This window comes from Dysidea avara, chromosome 13 (assembly GCF_963678975.1).
Source record: "Dysidea avara chromosome 13, odDysAvar1.4, whole genome shotgun sequence".
NCBI classification, from domain to species: Eukaryota; Metazoa; Porifera; class Demospongiae; order Dictyoceratida; family Dysideidae; genus Dysidea; species Dysidea avara.
Genome location: NC_089284.1, coordinates 2,217,774 through 2,238,917, shown reverse-complemented (window position 1 = coordinate 2,238,917; position 21,144 = coordinate 2,217,774). Strand labels below are relative to the sequence as shown.

Sequence of the window (21,144 nt, the reverse complement as noted above, 5' to 3'; positions counted from 1 at the left end):
AGTTTTTTACTATATGGTATATACATGATCATGAATTACTGTAAATATACTTCTGCTATATACATACCTTAAGAAGATATGATTGACTTGCCCAGTTTCCATTAAACTTCTCCAAAGAACACTGTAAGAAGCAACAATACCAGTAAATGTGTGTGTGTGTGTGTGTGTGCGTGCATGTGTGTGTATATCTGAGGACAAACACTGTGTTATGATCCAGGTGGGAATTCAGGTGTCCATGGAATGAATGTACAAATACATCCTCTGAAATTTCTTTTAAAAGTATTACCGAAACTTCAAAGCTTTGTTACAAATGTTCAGTTGACATTAATGAAATGTCAAGTTGACATTAATGAACATAATTGATGGTTATTAGGGTGTGCACTGTAGTACAAAGTCCTAACACCAGCTCCAGTATAACCATTGTTTAAACCATAGCTATACCACCAAAATACATCAATGGCAGCTTCCACAAGGAGTGACAATACTTGTGCAACTAGTTTAACCTGTTAGTATCCATGGTAACAAAACTTTGTTGGGGTAAAGCAGCATCTGAACTAAACAAATCTTCAAACTATTTGTCTCAGCCCTAGTCCCATACCACCTTCTGTATTCACCGATTTGCTGTAGAATCTGTTTAGTGCACAGGTATCCTCATTTCACTGAATTGGCTTACATGGTACTGAACACACAAGCCACACAAGTTCAAAGTTATCAAATTTCAAAGGACAGACATACCCCATGGTGAACACACAATATAAAATGAGGAAAAGAAATTCATGACATAATTGAAGAAGTGTGCACTCATGTAGGAGTACAAGACCTACAGTGTAAATGTAAGTGTCCAGCAAATCCACTACAGTGCACATTACACAACTACTGTGACACAAACATCAAAGAAGAGTCTCCCACACTGTGTGCACTCACAGTAACTCCCTTTCCTGATGTACTCACCATAAACAGTACTTGGAAGAGTCTGTGTCTTGATAACTTCTCATCAATTCTGTTTCATTGGCAGTGTCTGTGTACAACATCAGCCACTAGATAACCTCCACACCATATGACAAAGTTACAGTTACATTCCACTACAAGGATGATTACTAACTAGGGCTGAAATAATCAATGGATTTTTAGTATTTGAGCACTCTATTAACTCATGAACACCAGCCACTTGAAGTCATACCAGGAGCCTTCTGAGCTTGTAAGCTCCTGGCAATACCGTGTGACATGCTCAATATATACTATATAGTTCAGAGACAATATGTCAGGCAGCGTCCGTTATGGTTGACCATACATGATATTTGCCTGACAAAAGTCCTATTTAGGGCTGTTATAATTGACTCTGTACTAGTTTACAATTTTCAAGTAACAGTAATGATCAATACACACACTGAATATGAGTACCCATGCAAATGGTCCTGACCAACAAAGTGCTTTAAATTGTGCAAATCAAGTACACAGTATAGCCTTGTGACGTGACTCCCTGATGACAAATTGCATCATGTGAGCTGATAAATAATGGATCCCCAACAAGTGTTTGAGTGCCAATTTCACTATTCTGAATACCAAAATCCTTACCGAGTATCTACAAATATTTGTTTCAGCTCTATTAGTAACTGAGCATAAATAATTGTGTCTCATCTATGTACTATCAACAAGAAAGGACAAAGGTAGCTATGAGTTACACAACTTGCTATCTTGAATAGCTACACTTTACCTACTATATTTGTGTGGGAACTTTGTATACCATATTTCCTTGGTTAAACGCTGCACCTTCAGTAGCTGCACTTGAGTGGTACCACAATCAGTTTTGAAAATAAGTGCTTAAATATATTCAAGCATCAAGTGGTGTTGATTTTGAGTAGTCACTGCATCAATTTTCTGAACTAAGGTAATAAATGCTGCAGCATTTAACTAAGCAAATATTGTATGTACACTAACTTTTGTCATTGCAGCTACAAATATTTCTCAACCTCTAAACACTTACTTCTCCATTTTCTCAGCTCTTCATCTATTCTGGTAATCAGAATCCTTTTGTGTTCAGCTGCGTTGTAACCACTAGTAACAGCTGAGTAGCAGTGCTGCATGCTGGCTGGAAAGTGCGCCTGAGTGACTGCTGACCACCTGAGGGTATTAGTGTAACTCCATCATAGACACGGTGACACAAACACACAACATACAAGTATGAAATACACACACAACACACACTGTATCATGTCTATACACTATTATTCTAGTTCTAGAATGGCAGAACTGAGCTACAGCAGAACCATTCCCAGAATTCAGGACAACTGAACAAGGTTGTAATCCTTGTAAACACCAACAATTAAACTGGATGCCTGTTATTCACACTGCTACTTTCTATAGTGATTATATATCACCTATCGTTATTCGTTGTCTATCAATATTTCTCCATCACTATTAACTGGGTATTGTCCCTTAATACAACATTTAGGGCCATCACAGGTGTCTGAATATAGCACTGCTTTATGTGACACAAGGTCAACGACAAGAAGCAGCCTTGTCATGTATTTGTAGGTGGGTAATGGAATGGGGAAAAGGACTATTTCTTTAGAAATGAAAGACAGCTTGGTGGTTTCAGGTCAGACATCAGCATGCACACACATGCACATACTTTTATATAAGGAAGAAAAAGAATACCATGTAAAGAATGAAGAGAATCCTGACTTATTGTTATAAGCTATGTACGCCATGGTAACATAACTAACAAGCTGTAAAAAACCATTACCACCACTGGTGGATGTCACAGTTGTTTAAATATTTTAACTTTTCTACTTTTGGAAAGTGTAAGCTCATTAATACAACCACTTTATATAAATAGGTGTGAGGAACTTAAAACAGTCAATGTGATGAGCATGTGCATGGAGGAGAAACCTCACCATCTGGAGAGCTTATACACTTGACCATTTGAAGTAAACAAAACTGAGTTGGATATGTCTATGTAGTAAACCCTATCATAACACAACTTGGAAATTTATGGCATTCAAATTTCTCTACCATAAAATAAACTCGTACAGATGTATAATACAATAAGATCCACTCACATATGTGGGGTACTGGCTTGCACATTCTTAATGAAGCCCTCCAGCCAGTTATCAGTGGTTGGGTCCATACCTACATGAACAGCCAATAACACACTTGAGAGTTGCTACAATTAACAGCCAGTCAAGTGTTGCAATAATGAGGAAGTGAAACAGCCCCCAAATACTTGGAAACAATATAGCATAATTTCCCAAATACTGTAGTACACATTTAGCAGGTTGACTACACAGTGGAACTGGGTCACTTCGGAACCAACAGTTTACCAATGATGATGGAATACACAGGTATCAGGTGACAAAATTGTTAAACAAATTGGGTACAACATAAGGTTTTGGGTTAACTGTGTGATGTCACAAAGTATACCACCATACATTATCAGGAATGAGAAGATACTGTAACTTGTCATTTTCAATAATGTCATTGTGTAAACAACACATTACAATGGTACATGATTTGTAAGGAGAACTGAGTTTGGGAAAGTGTATCAAAAACAGATTCCTCTTTCAGCAAATTCAGTCAATATCATTCAACACAGTTTAAACATCCACACCAACAACTATAACATCCCACAACATGTATTCTATGATATCACACACATGGCACGTCTGCACTGTGACAATGTCCAATGTACCACTGATACAATTCAATTGTATGTGTGTGGGTGTTCACCCACCAGTGATGTGTAGTGTATGTGCCACTGTGAGCACCAGGGCCTTGTTGAACTCCTCAGAGTCTTGGGAGAGAAGCTACACAATAAGAAAGTGAATCACAATTCATTTGCAAAGAAGAAGAGCACACATTACTTAATTCACCCACCTCATCAATTATAGTGTTCATATGTTATTGATGCAAAAGTGATAAGCCTTTGTTTATTATTCTAATATCATTGTCACAAAAACTTTTACACGGTGGAATCTGGTTCAATAATGAAGATACTTATAATTTGAGAACAGGACATATCACCTCAATAATGAGGTGACCTTATTAATAAGATAATGATATCTAAGACTTCCTTGACACGAGTATATGAATGTGAAAAGGGTCCACCTTTCTCATTTATGCACCCCCTAAACTATTAATTGTACCTGTTTATGGTCATTAGCATACTGAGCCAATTGAACGTGAAGGTCAGGGGTGGCCGCTCCAGCTATCAGCCTCAACACGGCTGTCTCAATGCTACAATGTGTATAGTGTGGTCAAACATACACAGAGCTTTACAACAATATCAGGTACATATGTATGTATTGTAATTTCTATTCCAGTGATGCACAGAAAGTAAGGGCTGGGTCACATTGTAAAGTGTCACTTCACTGAGCCTGAATCCATGCCAAAATTTATTCCCTACTTTAGTCATCAGGTTCAAATTAAAAGTGAATTCCAATGCAGACAAACTTCTATACCCAGTTCATCATTTTCACAAAGGTGTAAACACATTCCAAAACTAAGGACACTGCGTGTGTCATGAACTGTCATCTCACCTGATGTACAACTGGATGGGTATACCAGGAAAACCGGCCACTTGTGCAAAGTTACCCAACAACTTGAAGCGGAACGCTTGTGAGTGGATATGTTGGTGTACTCTAAAGCTGATCAGCTCCAATAGCGCATTCAGTGTATGCCATGAGTGAGCCTTCACCACTGGGTACACCACCTGAGCTGTACATGTAGATCACAACATGAAACAATAAAATTAATACGTATTGAAACAGTGAAACGGTATTTATTGTTACAACATACAACATAAGTCGGTATTATGTACAACACACTGTAAGTTATGTGCAATGCAGTACATTACTTATTTATATTGTGTAGTATTCACCATCAAACTATTTTAAAACAAGGAGGACATTTCAGTGCAAATATTTGCATTACAAAATGAAAAGTTTTGCCAACTTCTTGTCACTTGTAGGACACTACAGCAGACAACCAGCCTGTCCCACAAGAACTTTTAAAATGTGCAACGTCTTTGTTACTGTAACATCACAACTACACACTCAACAGATATTCATAATTGTATGGGAGATTTTTCTCAAGGGAAGATTTAGAAAATTAATAGTTTAGATAAACTGGGCTGTTCCTGATCCCACACATGTAATCGATCATAATGTAAATGTGTAACATTTAAGAGTATGGGACAATGTTTATACTTGATGTCTGATAAACTACAACATCGATGAATCCATTTATTTCATTGCACTAATATAATTGTGTATTATGTAGTTTGACATTTTGGCAACCGCTTACAGTGTAGCTACTTCATAAATGTTAACTTTTAGCAGCCAGTAAGATACGGCATATACTACACTGTAGTATGTATTAATGCAAATACTAACTCAAGAAGGTTTTGAAGCCGATCCATTCCACTTCTCTAAAGGACAGAAATCTGGCATAGCCTTCCAGCAGAGCAGGTGGTAGGCACTGCTTGAGGGTCTCTGCACTGGGCGGTGTCTCCATCACTTTGACAATATGCTGACGAAGCTTGTTGATCAAACTATGTAAACAACAAGGGAAAACTGACAATAGTCAATATTGCACAATGGACAGTTATTCAATAGAATTTGTGTCTCTCATGCAACAGTGAAACTATGAAATGAATAACTGCATAAGAGACAGTAGCATATTAAGTGTAACATTCACTATTCATATATCTCATTATTACAGTATTGGAAACAAAACTTAACATATAATCACATACTTGGAAAAATCTGCAAGCACAGTAGAAATGTAGCAACAAGCACAAAAAACGAAGCCATTTGACATAGTCAGCATAATATCGCCAACTAAAGGTTACAACACTACAAGGTTGTGCAGAAATACACCTATACAGCTGAAGTTGAGTGTTACATAAGTTTTGAACCATAAGGTAGAAATTTTCAGAATAAAATTTTCATGAATTTTGCGAGTGGTGAAAGCTTTGTGAAAATACAATCATGAACGTCTGAGCTTACGTGTATCACTTACAGAGATTACATCACAAGCTTATAGCATTACTGGGTTCATGTACCTGAATTTAGCATGGGCTGTGAGAGCATCTAACATGGCCAATGGTAGGGCCGAGGTGGGACCCACAGTACAACAAGGCTCTGACAGTGACGACAAGACACCTACTGGTCCGTAACACCGCTCGGCTAACATTGTCAGTGTTGTGTTGGATACCTCATATACTGAACTGACTAGATATTAATGGAAACAACACAATATACAGTACAAATTTAATGTACAGAAAATGTTAACAGTTACATACAAGCTACAATCTTTACTATACATACAAGCCAGAGGAGGTTGGACACGCTCTAAGTGCCACATAGATATATTGCCCTTAATTGCATTGTTTTATTTGGTATTTCACATGACCCTCAATAGTCACAATACAAAATTGAAAAACGATGGGGTTGACTGGGGTTGATTAGACATTCGGATGGTGCTTCACGTAAGTTTCAAGATGATGTACTTTGTTTCGTAAAAGCGCTTGGTGATTGGGGTAAAATTAATAAGTTGCGGTTTGGTGTGTAGAACTTCTCCAGAATTGTCACATACGTATTCTATAATCAGAACAATGATACTTTACTGAATTAAACTGAGATCAATGTATAAACCTCTTCAATAAAATAAGTTTCACATAATTTGTTTTAGGGGCACTTAAATCGTGTCCAGCCTCCTCTGTATACAAGCTATGGTGGTACATGAGAGAAACAATACATAAGCTTTTATACCAAATAAGGAAGCATCTGAAATAGAACAAGAAAACCATACAAATAAGGAGTGTTCAGTGATGGCAGTATACTGCCTACATAATCTAACTACATGTGTGATATAAATATGACACTCCTTTCAACAATGACTTTGAACTTGAAAAGTAAGAAAGTAATAATAACGTTTATAATACCATGAACACAGACTTGTAGAATTTAAGGTACTCCTCTACGTAAAACATAAGAGAAGGTCCCATGAGCCATGAGTCTTACACTATTACAAGGCAGCATATAGTTATATTCATGCTTACATGCATTGCAGAACAGCACAGCAGAGTAGTTGGACGGGTTTGTCTGGCCCTGAATCAGCTTGTTCAAATAGCTACAGTACAAACAGAACAGTCAGTAATAACACTACACAAGGAACACAAAACACATGCAGGAATTATGTGAAAGCATCCACTTAAGCCAATCACCATAAGCAGATTCATCAGGTAGTTAATCTGAAATGAATGCAGTAATGATAAACATCATCCCAGACTGATAGCCGTCTGTGACTTTCACACAAAAAATTTGAGTTACAAAATATTTAAAAAGCATTCTTTTTCTGACAGTAAGAACAATACAACACAACTCCAAGTAACAGTGTCTAGCTAGAACCATAACACGCACATGATAATACAACACACTGGAAAAATGCCGAGTACACAGTGGCAGAGTGGTGTACCAAACAGTGAGATGTGTGATAGTATTGTCCTTATTAGTACAATGTTCAAGCCAACGTGTTAATCACTTACTCCACTTGTGGTTGTAGGACAAATGGTGTGGGTCTTGGTAGAATGGTCTTCTCAGTGGCTGCCTAATGGTACACATTAAATGTGACAGGTGGTCTGTATGCACATTAACGACACAGACGTATACACTACACACAACACATGAGCACATACAATACTCACTCACTCACTCACTCACTCACTCACTCACTCACTCACTCACTCACTCACTCACTCACTCACTCACTCACTCACTCACTCACTCACTCACTCACTCACTCACTCACTCACTCACTCACTCACTCACTCACTCACTCACTCACTCACTCCCACACTCACACTCACTCACTCACTCACTCACTCACTCACTCTACACACACACGCACACACTCTACACACACGCACACTACATACACACAGTACACACACGCACATTACATACACACAGTACACACACACGGTTACACTTTATAACATAATTGTACCTTTCTTGTTAGATACACCCATAGTGAAGCGGCAGCCATCTTGTATACACATGATTGTTTAGCAATGTCGGGTATAGGGAGTGGCTGAATAAAATTATTACATGCTACAACACTTGCAGTAAAGTATACCAACTTCTTTGTCGGTATAAAGGAAGTCCATGAGGTTAATAACAGGAGGATAATCTCGTGAGAAGTTCTATACGTGTAAATAAATATTATTTGAAGGGAGATGAATTACGAACATACTTATGTACACACACACGCGTGCGTACACACACACACAACACAACATATACACATACAATTTGTAGACTTGTTTGAGAATTACTGGATAGGTATTGAAAGATTGACCACATCAGATAGTCACGTCCTTTAGTTATATTCAGTGGCAAAATCTACAAAATCAGACAAAATAGATTTTTTTTAAAAATCACAACTGGGTGCATGTGCTTGTGTGCATGGAGACGGTTGCCCGTGTAGTGTGCGTGTATGTTTGTGTGTGTGTGTGTGTGTGTGTGTGTGTGTGTGTGTGTGTGTGTGTGTGTGTGTGTGTGTGTGTGTGTGTGTGTGTGTGTGTGTGTGTGTGTGTGTGTGTGTGTGTGTGTGTGTGTTGTAGGTAGGTAGGTAGAAAGCATCCATGCTGCCAGCCTCCTTGTGGCTAATGGCAATAACTGATTAAGAGGTGGGACCTTATGTAGCCAACAACATGGCTTACATCATGCATACACATGGTGCCTTTCTAATGCAAGAGAATGTTTACTACCTCAGGTACCAAACAGGTGTACTTCATGGCATTCTAATAAAGCTATCTTATTACTGCATGAGGCCATAATTTTTCTACTTGATGGTGGTGGCCCTATTAAGCGGAATACACATCAATTCCATTTACACTTCATAAACTGACCTTATCCAGAATCTGACACATGACTGGTCCAAAGCTGACAGTGTAGAAGAAGCAGAAATGGAACAATTGGGTGGCAAAATGATTCCACATGTGAAACTCTTTGCTCTTTGTATCACACCCTAGATTGTAGGAGGTCTCGGACACTTTCATACATGACACTGCCAAATCAGCTAGCAGCTCCTCAACACGAGGGTTCTTTGGCTATACAAATAATAGACACAGTATAAAGGCAGTACTAATACAGTATGTAGGCCACAAAATAGAAGAATACAGTGTACTCTAGAACACAGATATCTCTATACAGGATAAGTGTAGCAGTGGTATCAGCAGATCTTGAACCTTATAACACAGTATATATACATGGTTCAAACTATCTCCATCTACAGACTACAACACACACACACATTACCTGTTTTACAAAACCTCCAATGTTCCATACAAGTTCACAAGATTGTGGTTGGAGCAGTAGATGCTGTAATAATCTAATATGAGGCTCCTGGTACACCTACACAATGACGCATACGTCACATTCTCAACCATCAAACTTCCCTGACTTTGTTGTATGGAAGTAGTGCCTTAAGCTGTAAGATCATGTGACCAGGATCTAGTTTCCATGTCAACCCGTGTAAACTAGACACACCCACAACTGGAAGGAACTTCACATGACCTAGTAGACAAACAGTAATTGCACTAGTACATGTTACACAAGTCATGCCTTTGTTCTAAAAAAAACACAAAAAAAAACAGAATGCAGTGTACCAGAAAATTTGACATGGGATTAGTAGTGCCATACTAGAACATACAATGAGCCCAGTAAAAGCTGCACTTGTAAACAACTGAAGCTGTGGCGTTTAACCAAGGAAATGTGGTTGTGCAGTATAGTGCTAAAGCAGCATGTATAAACTCAGGTTGAAATAAGAATCTGTTGTTTACTTAGATTTAACTTGTTTTAATTGTTTATTGTTTGTTTCAGTTACTTGGGGAGTTCCTCTGTTCTGGAATGTACTAAAGGGTGTCCCTATTAACACATTTCAAGGATTTGAATTAGTGGAGCCACGTCCTGATTATCATGCAAGACTGATACAAAATGTTTCCTTGCTAGACATACAATTCTTGAAGTGGCTGTGGTCAATGTGATGCATGTGCATGTAGGACTATAACTATAACAGACAGCCAAGCACACCCAATAGCATAGCCTAGCGATTAAAAAACTTGACAAGTTAAGGAATTATTCATATTAAAATACTACTTATACTCTAGGTGGCTATGGGTAGGTTATAATGCTCTGAATATATATGAAGTCATAGGCCATTACTCCAAAGATATGAAAATGTATGTACAGCTGTATGTGACGGATGTAACATATCGCAAAGCAACTAAAACTTGTGACCTATTGTTTGTAACCCAGTGAAGTAACCTTTAGGGGATTTATAAACAGGAAACACAGGAAGAAAAGGCGGGTTACTTGTGTCACAAGGTTTACCAAGAATGCTTTCTTTCTTTACACTATGTAAACACTATAATTGAGAAAATCCCCAATAGGATGCAGCAATTGTGAAAAGACTAAGAACAATCTTGGCATGTACAGATATAGCAATTTCATGTACCTACCAGCTCCTGATATCAGGTTAGCAATGCCTTTCAGACTATCAATACACTGCTCAACTTCTTTGGCAACCACCTGCAGTTTGAATGACAACAAATCAAGTCAATGTTACTACAAACACAGAAATACAACCAACTAAATACTAAATAATACGCAATATGTGTGATATAATGCAGTGTAATTACTGCATTGCCTTACAATACATCACAGACAATGGCAATTGGCATGCAAGACAAAAAATATGTGTGCATGTATTGTAATGCAAGAAACAGTTTTCTGACCTTTAATTTTATGTGCAAACAAAGAAGCAGTTTCAAAAACTAAATGTTACTGTACTAAACCTTATAGTGTAGATGGCTCACAGAAAATATTATCCTTACTCACAAAACATGGTAACTAACCCAGTGTGGCTTGCTGTCTTGACTGTGGTATCTCTTCTGTAACTACAAAGTGTACTAATTAAGAATGAGCATACATGTTCCTGCCACCCTCCCAATATCACCATCTGCCCGACACAATATTTGTTAACATATGATTATGACATGTCACGGTTGTACAGAAAACTTGGGAGAGGTTGAGAGAGAATTCACCTTAATTATACACATAATGTAATCTCCAGAACTGACTTGTTCATACAGTCAAGAGAACAGTGGAACAGCAAATAAACAACTTTGATTATAATTAGTAACCTTCTGCCTTGGCCATTTTCCTTTCAAAATTACCTGCTACATAAACAATTATCTACTATTTTATACGCACACCAACAACTCATTTATTTGAATGCAAGTAAAAAATTTCAACTACATATACATACCTCGATGCCAGCAACATATGCCGGTAAAATAGATGCATTTCTGTCCAGTATATAAGACACAGTCTACAGAACACAAGCCTGTGATAACACAGCAACCCAGTTAGTTGAACACATCTCATTACCTGCTGTACAGTAGTTAATGCCTTTCGGCAGGTAAGCGGCAACTCTGGTGGCAATCTATCAACATTACTCAATAGAATAATCAACAAATCTCGGCATCCCTACAGCAAATACAAAAGGATTGGGTAGGGAGAACAGTAAATTATAGTAGAACACACTGGCCCCAAGGTGTGCATGCTCACTACACAATAATAATACACATATACATACATTTGTTATGAAAGGGATGTGGTACGATTAAGGAAGGTGTTTTTAAAAACATGCCTTGATATGGAAGGTGGAACAATTCCTGGCTTTGATAAACTTGATAACTGCAAATGATGACACTCATTCTCACCGAGACACTGTGTATCAAAACAGTAATTAAATGTGGAGAAAACCAGTCTTTGGACAATGGGTAATTCAAACACAAACATACAACACCACCAAAGAAGTAATTGTTGCCAGTATTTATTTGACCAATCTCTCAACTGCAGCTGCAGTTTCTCTGTTACAAATTCCCCTATAGCCAACTGGCAAATAAAACTGTGTTCTCATGCTTGTGATATATAACGGAGGTTTTGTTTTCTGTTCGATTGGAGAGCTGGGTAATGTTAAATAGTAATACAGTTTTCCAACATGCCTTGTAGTCTACTCCACCTATAGTAGCCTTAATCAATTTCAGTAGCTCACAACAAATCATCTCATTGTAAACATCCAAGACTTTCACAGCTGCATCACAAACTGGCCTACGGTATACACAAGATGTTAGTGAGTATGCATGTGATAGCTGTGTGAGCTTATACACACATCCATACATTGAGACATGCACAATCCCTGTGTATCTGTAGTAGCTAAAACTACCAGAGCAAGTTCAATGGCTCTCACTTGGCTGGTATTTGTCCATCCTTGACTAACATCTTCAACATGTCCAGCAAGTTGTGCACCCATTGGAGATTCCTCTGGTGAGCCACGTGATTCAAATACAAGTCCAGGTAGGAATGAAGATTGTCCTACAACCCAAATATGGACTAAGCTAAAATGTAGTCACCACACATGAACAGTGCTTTTATGGTATATGGGGCCTTTAGCCCTACACTTTAGGGTTTCATATATATATATATATATATATTAGAGGCTGGGTATCTAGATACCTAAATTACCTATCATATATAAATTTGCTTATCGAGATAATAGTAACTATTGTAAATCAACCACAGTCATATGGAAAACTTGTGGAAAGATGTCACACTAGTTGGGGAAGTGATAAAATTTCTTCCACTACTTGACATAAATATGTAAAATTGTGTTTACACCTATATTGTCACATCATTATTGAGATAATATCAATTATCGAGATAAAATGGCTGTCGCTTATCATTGCACAGCACTAATGGTATTTTGTATAAAAATGATATTTTGTACAGATATAGGTTTTACCATTATTGCTGTTTGTAATAAAAATCAACTCTCTATACCTCCCTTGTTCACCATCCTACATGGACTAGCTACACTACGAGGATATACATAGAGCTGACAGCCAGTTACTCCATTCTTAGACAGTAATTGTCCTTTCCCTCTTCACTAATATCGCTGTAAATTATATCACTTGTCCACAAGGAATGTGCTAATTGCTAGTTATAACATTGGGTGTAGTCCACTTGTACAAACACAAAGGAGGTGAGAAAACCAACTCCACATTTTTTGTAAAAGCCATCATCACCACAAAATATTAAAAAATAAATACAGGGAAGCATTTGCTAACCACCAGAAGTGCATAGCTACACCATATAACAACAGTCTCTTTTGTACAACAATAACTTTGTTCCTCTTTTAGTTCCAGAATGATCCCTTGGGCTAATCCCAAAGGACAAACTTCTGCACACACTCATGTTTCCCTCGCATGCATAATAATGCATATATAAATGTATGCATGCTCACTCACACACACACACACACACACACACACACACACACACACACACACACACACACACACACACACACACACACACACACAAACACACAAACACACACAAACACACACAGCTTCACAACGTACCTTAGGTACAGCAAGTAAAAATGTCTTGAGTGACTCCAATACATTAATCCTGGGTATGGCCTGTGATACTATTACCTTCTTAGTGTACCTAACATGAAACCATGTGATTAGTTTAATGGTAAAGCTCTACAAATGAAAGGATAAAACTACACAAACACAATCTGGTCTTAAAACTACAAGGTTTCCTCTGTCCCTTGCAAATATAGCATGTATATAGATGTGTATGGCATCTAATGAAACAATACAGTATTACAACATCCACAATCCTGCTAACCTTTGAAATCCTTGCTCTAAGTTACTAAATTTCTATGTAACAAAAAAAAGTAACATAGTCTGGCTTGGCTGCACACACAAGAAGACCTACCGATGTCCCCTCCAATATCTTTTCAAAACGGTCCACACTAACATCCTCTGAATGTGACATCATTTTGACTCCAAACCACTAGCAGTCAGGATGGTAGTATAGTATCCTAGAATATCCAAGCAGTCGGATACTCAAAACTTAAATAACCAATTTAACGCTTATTGAAACTCATGCAGTTGTAATGCACCTTACCTGTAGCGATGATGAGTGAGCGTTGCTGTTTAAACTACTCCGGCTTACACCATGGCGCGAATTCCAGAGAGAGCTCACCACCACCGACACGGAGTTCCGTAATCTACAGTTCTGTACACTCCCACGGTTTGCTAGTTAAATTGACCTATTCACAAAAATCGGCGCTACCGTTCAAGAGAAAGGAGTTTTTCCGCGCCCATTGTACGGCTAGCTTGTGTTACTCAAGATGAGTGGTCATGGGGATGGAGTCGAGGTAATGTATCGTGTCGTCCATGTCGTCCCTATTGTATTCGTGAGTCGTGCAAAGCGAACAACGCATCTTTAGACAGTTAATAGCTATAGACAGACCTGTGGCATTAGGTCGTGCAACGTTTCGCCACAGCATTTCTGCAGACACATTTTTTGTTTAGCGACGTGTAATGTTTTGTGTATGAGCAATTTGCACTTGTACTGTAATCGTAGAAAATTACTAGGTGTGTAACACACACATCTGCACCTTGTAATAACTGTTTTGTATGGTGCTTGTGCCAATTGATGGCTGCATGGTAGCGCTATCAAGCTGTGTATAATCCCGACCACTCTTTCACACCTATGTGTAGAAATACTTCACTGCCCCACATTCAGCGTTTTGAGCAATAACTTTCCTCAGAGATGAATGTAACTTTGCTGTATGGTAGGTCTATATTATGCCTATTGCAAGAGTGGTCAGTCAGAATGCACAGCTGGTTTGCATACATCTCAGCATACATCTACATGCACAGACATAGCTAATTTCAAACCATATTAGCTATATATAAAATAAAGTTTGCAGCTGCATGCAAATTTACTGTTGAAGTAATTATCTGCCAATTTGTGCATGCAATATACAGATTTCTATTGATTTCTCCTTCAAAGGGAATAGTTAGCATTCTCACCAGAGCAGTGATCACACACAGCTCAGCCCATGATTACATAGTTTGGTGTGTGGGCATCGCTCAGCTATTTAGCTAGTTGTGACAGCTTTCATGCATCCTACATAAACTGTGGCTGTGCAGGTGCACTTAGCAAACAAGTGTCCTTAGGGAAAACGGTTTGTTACTTGCAGAGGAGGGTTTTAGCTATTTAAAATGTTTTTGATATACTTTTTAATCAAGCTTTTAAGTGTGTTAAATCATGCTGTATATTATTATGTTTTTCACTTTCTGTCCAACAAGTTAAGAGCTTCTAATGTTTGTGTGTAGTTTATTGTGATTGCTAAACTACATTTACATTAACAGCCAACTTGTGTGTGTGTGTACATGTAAGTAGCTACTTGAGTGTGTGTTTGTATTTAATTATATTAATTACCAACTGTGTAGTTGATGTGTAATGCTGTGCAAACTGACTAGATTGGCTACACACACACGCACACTACACGCACGTGCACGAGCCCATATACACTAAAAATATTAATATACATTATTTGTTTTCATCAAAACACAGTCAATATTTCAAGTATGTATGTGCCTTTAAACAAAGCCAGTATTCTTTTCATGAAATCCTAGCTGCTATCTGTTGTGCTAAACACAATCTGTTTACTCCTTACACAGAACATTGCAGAGGTGTTCAAGTGCTTCATCTGCATGGAGTGGCCCAAAGATGCAAGCATGTGTCCACACTGCTCTAAACTATGTTGCTTTGGTTGCATTCAGGTAAGCACGCAATTGCTTTGATGTATAGAAAACAGCACTAATAGAAAGTGTCCTTCTATTGTACATACATGTATTGTTTCAATTTTTCTGTGCTATAGCGATGGCTAATAGAACAAAGACCCAACTGTCCACATTGTAGGTAAGTAGAGAGAATATTTTTTATTATGTTTTTTATTATGTTTTCATTGTCCTGTGTTTTGCTCTAGATCATCACTGATGGTACATGAGCTTGTTAAATGTCGTTGGGCAGAAGATATTTACATGGTACAATGTGTATAGTGTGTGTGTGTGTGTGTGTGTGCGTGTGCGTGTGTGTGTGTGTGTCCCTATCCCAGTTGTCAGACGGGGAACATATTCAAAATGAGGATACTTATAATATTTAAGATACTTGAACTATGTACCATAAACCAGTCCCCTCCAACTGTTAAGGGTAGTGCATGATATCAAACTTCACAAAACTAAATGTTTTGAGGTAGTCACTGTACGTAAGTATGTGCCATTCTTGTTATATTCATAATGACCTATATGGGATGTCTTTGTGGTGTGGAAGGTTATTACGCTATCAGGGTCCACAATGTATAATATTCTCTTAGTCTGGTGAACTATTACACTGTTAATGTGTTGTTATCTGTAGCAAGTGGACAAGGTCAGAACAGAGGTTAGACATCGACCAGAAGTCAAAGAAAGAGAAAGGTAAAGTGTTTGTTTGAACAGGAAATTGTAGACATCACTTTTGTTTGTCTGTAGACATTTTTAAACATAGTAGACAGGCAAGGGGATTTTTGTTCTGCATCTACTGTTGTAGTGGTTTCATGGGAACTACACATATTAGTTGTGATATATGTGGGCCATTGTGTTGTGTGTGTGTGGGGAGGCTGGATAGACCCCCCAGCTATCAGTTATCACCACTAGCTAATAATCAAATGCTCACGCTAAGCCTATAAGGATCAGGTAACCAGTTGTGGTCTGGTTCTGTTTCAGTTTGTGTGAACTGAGAGCTGTTCTAATCTGTTGTTTTAGTGCTAGCATGTGTGTGGCTGAACTTGAGGCATGGGCAATTACCGTCTACAATTTAATGATCTTCTATCGCAACTATGTGAAGTTTAAACTGGCTGTTTTGAATGCACTTAAGCATAGTTTGTTATTGCTGGCTCCAGTTACGGACCAAATAGTTCAGATTAAAATTTTAATTTGTTAGTTATAAGCGATTAGTTCGATGTGTATGTGGGGGTAGCAGCTGATGTAAAGATGTCTTCCATCTAGGTGCCAACAACACCACGAAGACTTGACCGTGTACTGCGCAACATGTACCAAGTGCATCTGTCACAAGTGTGCTTTATGGGGAGGAGAAGTGAGTATATTATGTTTAGATGTTCTGTTTTGTGGTATGACATGTGTGTTTATATTTGTGGTGTGTATGCGTGTGCATGTGGCTGTCTGCTATAACATAATGTGGAGAGTGGCCTCACTAGTTGTATGTATTCCTTCCTACTTTTGCGTAAGTGGAGTTGATCCACTTTGCCTAATATAATATACTGACAGTTGGCAAGCTAATACCTTAGTAACCACCATTACACCAGATTATATAACTAAGTATTTGTAATTAAATGTTTTATATGACTGTACACTATATAGTTATGTGTATAGCTATTGCCATAGTATTATAATGTACTGTTTCCAGCATGCTAGTCACACGTTTGAGGAGGTTGATAAGATTTACAAGAAGCATAAAGGAGTGATACAGACCGAGGTATGTTTGTAGTGATTACATGCTTGTTGGCTAATGCACAAACTTTGCTTACAGCGAAACAAACTTTGGAAACGTTTTTTAGAAATCTCGGAACTTGTACAGAAAGTGGTAAGTGTTTGTAATACATTCTGAAAGTATTTATTTGATGTACTCTGTATAGGAGAGAAGTATGGATCGTGTGAGAGCAGATAAACAAGAGGTACATTATTAGTGTACTGTTTGTTCCCTAAATGATTGCATTAACATTCTTGCTTGTTTTGTGTTACAGCAATCGAGGCAGATTCATGCGAGTGTTGACCACATTGTTAACCGGCTGGAAACACAACTTAAAACTAAGCTTCAAAAACTAGTTGGTGAGTGCCATACATTATACAATAGAGAACCATCTGTATTGATTCTTTACAGAGAGTCGTAATATACTGAGTAGGAAAGCAGACGATATTAATGGACTACTGCAAGAATTAGACAGAAAGGTATTACAGTGATGTGATTTTGTGTGGTGTGTGTCTGTCTATAAATTTGCTTAACCATTTTAATTTATCAAATGCTTTTGATGTAGATGAAGTCAACAACCCGCAGTGAGCTAATCAATCAGGGTTACGAAATACAAAAAAAGTTGATGCCTTTAATTCAACAGGTCTGCAATGTAATTGAAATTAACACGAATTTAATATATTTGCGTGTATTTGTGTAGGTACAACAAACTACTAGTACTCGTGACTTTGAGACTTTACCAGATGTTGGATTGTTTACTAAGTATGGATCACTTTAGTGTGTTAACATTAGTAGTTTAATGTGCCATATTTTTGTTGTAGTGAAATTGTTCCACCATATGACACTGCTACATTCAAAATTAAGCATTTCAGGTATTCCATAGTTTGTGCCTGTGCGCGCGCGCGCGTGTGTGTGTGTGTGTGTGCAGTTGTTACATTAGTGTCAGGTAAGTATTGTAAGCTTCTCTCTATGTTGATATATGTGCAGTCGCCTTCGACAACGAGGTGATCCAGTTTACAGTGAATCACTACGCGTGTCTGGGTTAACATGGAGGCTGAAAGTTTACCCTGTGAGTGACAGATTTCTCCATTACAATTGCTGGCCTATTAAATATGTGTCACCCCACAGTTTGGAAATGCACCAACAAAAGGAAACTACTTGTCTGTGTTCCTAGAACTTACACAGGGATTCCACAAGACATCACAGTATGCCAAACTAGAATACGTAGATATGTAGTTTATTATTGTATTGCTTTTCCAGGTACCAGTATCGTATTGAAATGTTATATCAGGGTGGAGGAGGACATGATGCTAAGAAGAATGTTGTTAGGGAATTTAGTGAGTGGCAATTTGATGTGTAGTTCTCGTAATTTTATCACTGTTTTCATTTTATTTAGCCTCTGACTTTGCAGTTGGTGAGTGCTGGGGATACAACAGGTTTTACAGACTGGATTTACTGGTGAGTATATATTGCTCTGTACATTATAAATATGTTTCTGGTTTCATGTCATTAACTGAATCCTTACAAAAGTATAAAGTAATTTGCTGCAGTTTTAAATTATTATACCCTAATAGAACATACACCCAATGTACTGGTAGCTGTATAATTTGTGTGTGCAGTGTTAAAAAATGTTGGTGATTTCTATGCAGGCATCTGATGGATTTATTGATTCTGCCACTGATACTGTGTGCTTGAGGTACAGTGTACATGCCCCAACTTACCATTTGAAGTGCCGTGACTTATCAATGTAAGAACTGTTAGCAAAGTATGATGCTTTTTAATTTGTACTTTTCTTAGGTATTGTGCCAGCTTAGAGAAAAAGAATGCTATCCTTCATCGAACTATTGCTCAGCTTGAAGAAGTATGTATTCCTTTGTGCCTAGAAAGCACTTTGTATAATTTGTGTTCATTTAGAAATTGGGCACTGAATTGGTGAAGAGGAAAGGAGACACAAGTGGTCGTCATTCATCTCACAGTCGTCAATCTCAGGACATTCAAGAAGAAAATCGAGACAGGCAACATCGTTCAAGTGATACTTCTCAACAACATCAGCAGAAGCACAGCAAACCAACTTCCACAACTAAACGAAGACACAGTCGAGAAAGTGAAATGCGTTCAAAAACTTCCAGCTCAGCAGTTGCAGGTAGTGAGAGTTTATCGCAAGAACATTATATTGAGCACAATCATGATGCCAAAAACGTTGATGATGAGCCTGGAACTTTTAATGCTCTGTCTCTACCACCACAATCAAGTCCATCTGACCATTCTTCTCACAGTAATCGTACAAATGAGTACAATTATAAAACTAAAAACTCAAAAGAGTCTCATGATAAACGAAAGCAGCATGGTGAAGCAGCTGAGAGTAGTGGTGGTGGTGCTGTAAGTCGAACATCTAGCAAGCAAGAGAACGCTTCATCAGCTAGAGAGGCATCAGCTGATACTGCAAGACAAGACAGAGAAGCTACTCCTCTGGCTGCTAGTGCAAACCCTAAAATTGTTGTCGGTGAATCTGATGATGGAGAAATCTCTTCTGGAAACTCAACACCAGTACCTAAACCAGGCTATGAGTCTTTTGAAATTGACATCGGAGTTTCTCCAGCTACTTCAACCTCAACACTGACCACAGTTGGCATTCACTCACCAGAATGTAATGGACATGGTGATGTTAATGATCACCACTATAGACACTCTGCCAAGCCCCAGCCTTCATCAGATGGAGACCTGGATCGTGTAGTCCCTAAGGAATATAGAGACAAGTATTATTCTAAACAAAGACATTCTTACAACCTACAGCCGCCATCTCATGATCCTAAATTCAAGCAGCGAAACTCTAGTGAGTTCCAGTCACTGAAAGAGCTAGAAGAAACAAGTTCTTTTGTGAGATCACCTAATGAGCAAACATATGAGTTCAGAGTATCTCCAGCTCAAATCAGTGTCCATGAATTATCTCAGGTGGACAGTTTTTCAATGGGACCAAAGAAGACACGGACTTCATGTGGTGACCTTTATAATGCAGAAAATTCACCTCCATCACCAAGAAACTTTTTGTCACAGTCGGTTATGGAACTCAATGGGCAGGAGGAAGCTTTCTCACAATTTTCTGAAAGAAGCAACCTCAGTAGAATGGCCAGTGAACCTTATCTTGGCCCGCCGGGCTTACAATCCACTGTTTGCACTGCAATATATGAAAATCAATATCCTCCGTCAAATTACAGGTATTCGTCAGGACTCCATTATTCTCAAAGCATGGCACCTCCTTCTGGACGTCATGGCAATCGTAGTAGGCATCCTAAAAATCGTGTTCCAGGCAGAAGATATTCTGGTGAAAGCAGCCATCACTTAGCAGCTGGAGACAAGAGCAATAGTACATCAAGCTTGTCTCAACCACGGAGAGGGTAAGTTATTGATGTGGTTATTGTTTTATTATTTCATTGTTACTTTATTCTGTAGGGATGAAGTGTGAGTCTCACTGATCAATTTTTTCTTGCTTCCACTGAAAACCCAATTCAATAATTTTCGTGTTGTACATTTTTTAAAAATTTTGTGTGTACACTTTAATGCATCTGCTCACATTGCCCCATTACATGCAAACAACAAAAGTACATTTTTGCTTATCATTATTTATTGAAGTGTGTACTGCTTTTTTGATGTATTATTAAAACATGGGTACAAATTGTGA

General features: G+C 38.2%; 2 protein-coding genes across 2 annotated transcripts in view; one reads left to right on the top strand and one right to left on the bottom strand.

Annotated features, from left to right (window-relative positions):
* Nucleotides 1–14,147, bottom strand: part of LOC136242656 (mediator of RNA polymerase II transcription subunit 23-like) — a 22,318-nt gene extending 8,171 nt beyond the window's left edge. Inside the window, exons 1-27 of the mRNA XM_066034100.1 lie at nucleotides 14,052–14,147; nucleotides 13,860–13,937; nucleotides 13,770–13,801; nucleotides 13,496–13,583; nucleotides 12,322–12,446; nucleotides 12,077–12,182; nucleotides 11,457–11,555; nucleotides 11,335–11,397; nucleotides 10,922–10,963; nucleotides 10,526–10,595; nucleotides 9,469–9,581; nucleotides 9,324–9,419; nucleotides 8,915–9,115; nucleotides 8,313–8,405; nucleotides 8,144–8,206; nucleotides 8,011–8,094; nucleotides 7,550–7,611; nucleotides 7,064–7,134; nucleotides 6,065–6,233; nucleotides 5,394–5,551; nucleotides 4,539–4,716; nucleotides 4,146–4,236; nucleotides 3,734–3,806; nucleotides 3,063–3,132; nucleotides 1,985–2,121; nucleotides 952–1,018; nucleotides 68–121 (exon numbers count right to left, since the gene is read on the bottom strand). Coding sequence (XP_065890172.1) covers nucleotides 68–121; nucleotides 952–1,018; nucleotides 1,985–2,121; nucleotides 3,063–3,132; nucleotides 3,734–3,806; nucleotides 4,146–4,236; nucleotides 4,539–4,716; nucleotides 5,394–5,551; nucleotides 6,065–6,233; nucleotides 7,064–7,134; nucleotides 7,550–7,611; nucleotides 8,011–8,094; nucleotides 8,144–8,206; nucleotides 8,313–8,405; nucleotides 8,915–9,115; nucleotides 9,324–9,419; nucleotides 9,469–9,581; nucleotides 10,526–10,595; nucleotides 10,922–10,963; nucleotides 11,335–11,397; nucleotides 11,457–11,555; nucleotides 12,077–12,182; nucleotides 12,322–12,446; nucleotides 13,496–13,583; nucleotides 13,770–13,801; nucleotides 13,860–13,922 — 2,468 coding nt within the window. The 5' untranslated portion in view covers nucleotides 13,923–13,937; nucleotides 14,052–14,147. The remainder of the gene's footprint in view (nucleotides 1–67; nucleotides 122–951; nucleotides 1,019–1,984; nucleotides 2,122–3,062; nucleotides 3,133–3,733; nucleotides 3,807–4,145; nucleotides 4,237–4,538; nucleotides 4,717–5,393; nucleotides 5,552–6,064; nucleotides 6,234–7,063; nucleotides 7,135–7,549; nucleotides 7,612–8,010; nucleotides 8,095–8,143; nucleotides 8,207–8,312; nucleotides 8,406–8,914; nucleotides 9,116–9,323; nucleotides 9,420–9,468; nucleotides 9,582–10,525; nucleotides 10,596–10,921; nucleotides 10,964–11,334; nucleotides 11,398–11,456; nucleotides 11,556–12,076; nucleotides 12,183–12,321; nucleotides 12,447–13,495; nucleotides 13,584–13,769; nucleotides 13,802–13,859; nucleotides 13,938–14,051) is intronic.
* Nucleotides 14,145–21,144, top strand: LOC136242657 (E3 ubiquitin-protein ligase TRIM37-like). The gene is made up of 22 exons (XM_066034101.1): nucleotides 14,145–14,304; nucleotides 15,620–15,721; nucleotides 15,820–15,860; nucleotides 15,928–15,985; nucleotides 16,356–16,414; nucleotides 16,985–17,072; nucleotides 17,403–17,471; nucleotides 17,526–17,579; nucleotides 17,632–17,670; nucleotides 17,740–17,824; nucleotides 17,877–17,944; nucleotides 18,031–18,108; nucleotides 18,166–18,227; nucleotides 18,287–18,337; nucleotides 18,453–18,534; nucleotides 18,594–18,670; nucleotides 18,726–18,802; nucleotides 18,862–18,923; nucleotides 19,115–19,212; nucleotides 19,263–19,326; nucleotides 19,380–20,860; nucleotides 20,916–21,144. The coding sequence occupies exons 1-22, from the start codon at nucleotides 14,278–14,280 to the stop codon at nucleotides 20,926–20,928; spliced, it is 2,835 nt and encodes a 944-aa protein (XP_065890173.1). The 5' UTR covers nucleotides 14,145–14,277; the 3' UTR covers nucleotides 20,929–21,144.

Excerpts from the sequence above, each read along its gene's own strand:
- LOC136242657 (XM_066034101.1), top strand. The coding sequence starts at position 14,278 with ATGAGTGGTCATGGGGATGGAGTCGAG. Across the intron at positions 14,305-15,619 it reads GTCATGGGGATGGAGTCGAG|AACATTGCAGAGGTGTTCAA; the intron begins GTAATGTATCGT and ends CTCCTTACACAG. Across the intron at positions 15,722-15,819 it reads GTTGCTTTGGTTGCATTCAG|CGATGGCTAATAGAACAAAG; the intron begins GTAAGCACGCAA and ends TCTGTGCTATAG.